Source organism: Pygoscelis adeliae, unplaced genomic scaffold, assembly GCF_000699105.1.
Source record: "Pygoscelis adeliae isolate BGI_AS28 unplaced genomic scaffold, ASM69910v1 Scaffold38, whole genome shotgun sequence".
In the NCBI taxonomy this organism is placed as follows: domain Eukaryota; kingdom Metazoa; phylum Chordata; class Aves; order Sphenisciformes; family Spheniscidae; genus Pygoscelis; species Pygoscelis adeliae.
In genome coordinates, this window is record NW_008825614.1 from 8,197,636 (window position 1) to 8,201,893 (window position 4,258).

Sequence of the window (4,258 nt, forward strand, 5' to 3'; positions counted from 1 at the left end):
ACCAGAAGGAAAGAGATGGCTTCAAGTGAAAATGAACAGCATCAATTTTTGGAGCAGAATTAACCAGACAGCAGCAGTGTTGGTGGCACTTTGTTGTCTGTGGAAAAGTGTCCTCTTCCACCCTTCTCTTAACAAAACTAGCTGATTATCTGTCTTGAACATCCAGCCAAGAAACAGAAAAAATAACCTACAATATGAAGAACCAACCAGAAAATGCTGTGAAAGAGTGAATTTCCAACAACCAAACTGCCCATGAACAATCTGTGAAGTTTGAACAGAAGTTATAATTTGCTGGAAGAAAATATTCTACCTGTTGGCAAGGAAGACTTCTGCTTTCCTTAGAAACTTGCACGGTAAACATTTATTTTAGTGTCCAGCAAAGTGAGCCAATTCAATCCCTATACATTTACTAAGCAGTCTTTATATTTTCAGGCCAACCAGCATGATTTCTTGGCTATGATGCAAGCTTCTGCTTTTAACTTCTAGTGTATCAAAGGCTAACAGGATTATATTCAGCTATTTAGCAATTACAAAATTTTCTACAAATACTACAAGTACGCTGAGAGTGTGGAGAGTATCTTTAAATGATGCAGCTGGAACAATCATATAAAGAGACCATTAGAGGACATTTGCAAGAAGTTAAAAATCACATTGTACCTTATTCAAAACAGTGCAATAACAGCCGCCTCCTTTTCCCTGGAGAGTCTCCAGAGAGTTAACTTACAAGGATTTTAATACTCCTTTTCTTTTCCATTGCAATCTCCTGAGAAGACACAAGCACTTGGAATGATTACGTTATGCCTCAGCCTGGGAAGGGCAGTATTTCATCATGTATTTCACTGAGCAATGCTTTGAAGAAGCCTTTGTGGGTAATGCTAAAGGTGTCTTCCCACTTTTGGCCTGGGGTCACGGAGATGTTTGTTAAAAGGGAATAAATCAGTTTCCAAAGTTTGGCCACACATTTTATTTCTCTAAAGAGTCCTCGCCAAAGAGAGCTTTGCTTTTCTTCCCTAAATATGCTACTGTGAGTCTTGACAAAAGAAAACCCATGTCTGTTTGTCGAGGTGTGTCTGCTCTTGTTTAGAAGCTGCTACAGGATACAAATCTCCCAAGATACAGGAAGCCAACACTATAGTAGCTAATCATGCTTCAAGAGAAAGGGACTGAGTTGTTTTCACTCAGATATAATTTCACTGACTTCAGTGAACTCTCTTCACATAACATAATTGCGGGTGCTAGAGCGTACCTCCTAGCGCTCGCCCAACACTTCGGAGATGCACTGGGCATAGTTAACCAGCAGGGTGCTCCCTCTCTCACCCAAAGGGGAGTGGAGGAGAACCTATCTCAGCAAGGATCTCCAATGATTTCTAGTTTTTTAAGCAAAACAGCCAGACCCTGTCATCTAGCTAAACCAGTCCCAATGCAGATCAGTGAAAGGGTCCAAAGGTCGCCTCAGAGGCTTCAGCCTGGGTCACTGCACTCAGGGCCAGCTCCCCACAGTAAGTATCAAGAGTCAAGGTTTCCATCAGTTATATCAGCACTAAAGTGTCCAAATCTCACCCACTTTGCCCCTTCCCCTCCTTTGCTTTCCCCTCGTGCTTGTTGCAGAGAACCTGGTGCTCCACCATGGCTGCTCCCCATTCCCATACAGCAGTATGGAAGGGCTGGCTGCCGTGGCTTATGGCTGTATTCCACCATGGACCAACACAAAACAAACCCATTTGACACGCTTTTAGTTAAATAATTATTTATTGCCCAATTTCTGAAATCACGATGAAGGATTTCAGATTCCTGGAAGGGATTTCTTGGAGGGGCTGAGTTTCAGAAATCCCTGAGCTCCCTCTCTCCCTCCAAGAGCACAGGATTTCATGCTGGAAACTCCAAAAACAGGCACTCAGAAATCCCAGTTGCTTTTCAAAACCTCTCCCAAATTTTAATCAAAACCCTGATATAAATCACAGTATTTTAGAAACATAGTAGTGTCCTGTTTCCCACCCCTCAACATATAAAGCAGACAAACAAAACGACAACACAGGATCCAAATAAAGCAGATCATTTCTGTGGTGATATTACACAGGCTAATTGATTTTCTTCTCTCACTTCCGTGCCACATTCAGAGATGAATGTGCCATGAGGACTTTATTTACTCAGTGAATTAAGCAATCTGAGTTATGCGAAAGCTTTCACACAAACTATGAAATTTCTGCAAACTTCCCATTAACAGAACTCCCATTAGCAACCAGTCCTTCCAACATATTCTTCTTCCACTGAACAAAGAAATCCAAATTCTGCAATTCAGGTAAGAGAAATGGATGAATGTAAAGACTTTTCCTTTAGACAATAGAGCACAATATAGCAAAAAGAGGAGCAAAAGAACCCGGTCTGCATCCAATGCTTATTCCCCAGTTCAACCAGCTTCCCAACTTGTTACACCATTCTGTTCCCCTTTCCCATTGCCACCATCCAGCACTTCCTATACAACACCAAAAGGCTCAATCCATACAGATATCATAATAAACCGGCAACTCACTTGGAAAGGCTTGACAAGTTCTGCCTGCAGTGTGATCTGCTGATCATGTCTGTAGTGTATGAATCAGTGCAAACTGCTGCCAGCTCCAGGGAGCAAATGGACGGATGATCAGGGCGTGGAATGAGATAATAAAAATGCCATTATCCTTTCAGGCATGCGAGACTCATTGGATGCTCTTTCCACCCCACAGGTTAACCATTTGGTCGGTCCTGTAGCTCCCGTAATGACACACTCTATTTGCCTATTGTCAAGCTCATTATCTATCTTGTATCCTCCTCCCCTCCCTTTGCCCCCCTCTGCTCTGTGATCATATGATTATTATTTTTTTTACTGTATTCTCTCTAATAGATCCTCTTTGCTATGTCTGGGCCCCCAGTTACAGAAATTCCTGCAGATTTCTCAGCTGCTCAACTTGACCGACAAATACTTGCTTCCCATTCAGCTTTCACAAGAAGTGCCTCTGTTTAGCAAGCTTGTCTGAGCACCGGTCAGCCTGAGCACTGCACAGAGGTGCCTTCACAAGTATTTGCTTGTAGGAAAGTCACATTCCAGCCTGCTGAGAGACGATGAGGGGAGAGGACCCAAATATAAAACAACGGTCCCGGAAACAGTCCTCCCTTTTGATCGTAAATCATTGCCTAAGCATTTTGCAGGCACTTGCATCCAGTCTAACTTGTGAAAGGTCAAGCTGGATCAGATAGCTCAAAAGACTGAAGGGTGATTGCCAGACAGGAACAAATCCGGGAAGGTGGGACGTTGCTGCAAGCTCAACTGCAGTCAGGGTAAGACCATCTTGTGTTTAGCAAAGGAATTAAAAACAGGGCTGGAGCTAAATCCAACCTAACAGACTGTCTTCAATGTTCTTCCATCTAATTCAGTGAATGAGGCAGGAAATAGAAATGCAAACAAAGTGATTTAAATGGAGGCACCATCAGTTACCATGATTCCACATGCTTGGCTCTCACACCCCTTTAAGCCCGCATATGTAAGTAAACTGAAACAGCTTACTGTGCAGTCCTAAAGCCATTCCACCCCAGGCTCAGATCTTGTTAAATCTCATAAATTACAAGGGTGGGTGTGGATGGATTAGTACTCCGAAGGGAAATCTCTACTGCAAGCTGGCCCTTCTGTGGGAAGGAGTGTGTGGGTTCAGTAGGTGGCACTCTTACCTTGGCGTGAGCACCAAGGCAATCATCTCTGCATGAAACCATGGAGGATACTGTATGTCCAGGGAGGCATCAACCTTGACAGTTTTTTTTCTCAGAGCTTGCAAGAAACCAACGGCTGCACTTTGCATGGGGCACTGATATTAACTTACATTCTGCTCAAATCCTGCATTCAGTAATTGTTTTTTTTCCTTCCAAAAACTCCCTGTACAGTTTCAAGGAGATAGATTTTTTTTGTGAGAAGGTAACAATTTTGTGCTTTATAGATAGGTCAAGGATTCCAGTGCAAGAATATACAGGTGCAGGGTTTTTTGCACACTCAGAAACAGGTCTGCAATACCCCAAGAAGTTGCTGTTTCTTCACGTACACCTCCTGCAGACCCAGCCCCTTGTTCTAAATTACATGTAAAAACCCCATCTTTTAGTGTATAAAATATACTGGAATTCTGGTCTAGAGCAAGGAAAGGCCAACAGTGCTGACTGCAAAGGGAGAAAAACATGGTTTCCATTTCTGTGATGGCAGAGATCTGCAAATGAGATGAGGGCAGCAGGCAGGCCACTT

General features: G+C 43.0%; 1 protein-coding gene across 10 annotated transcripts in view; it reads right to left on the reverse strand.

Moving 5' to 3' along the window:
* Positions 1-4,258, reverse strand: part of CALD1 (caldesmon 1) — a 203,249-nt gene that overhangs the window by 53,246 nt on the left and 145,745 nt on the right. Inside the window, exon 1 of one of the 10 annotated variants that reach the window (XM_009332859.1) lies at positions 2,531-2,796. The exons of the other annotated variants lie outside the window; for them this stretch is intronic. Coding sequence (XP_009331134.1) covers positions 2,531-2,577 — 47 coding nt within the window. The 5' untranslated portion in view covers positions 2,578-2,796. Of the gene's footprint in view, positions 1-2,530; positions 2,797-4,258 lie in introns of those variants that run through there. 10 annotated transcript variants of the gene reach the window in all.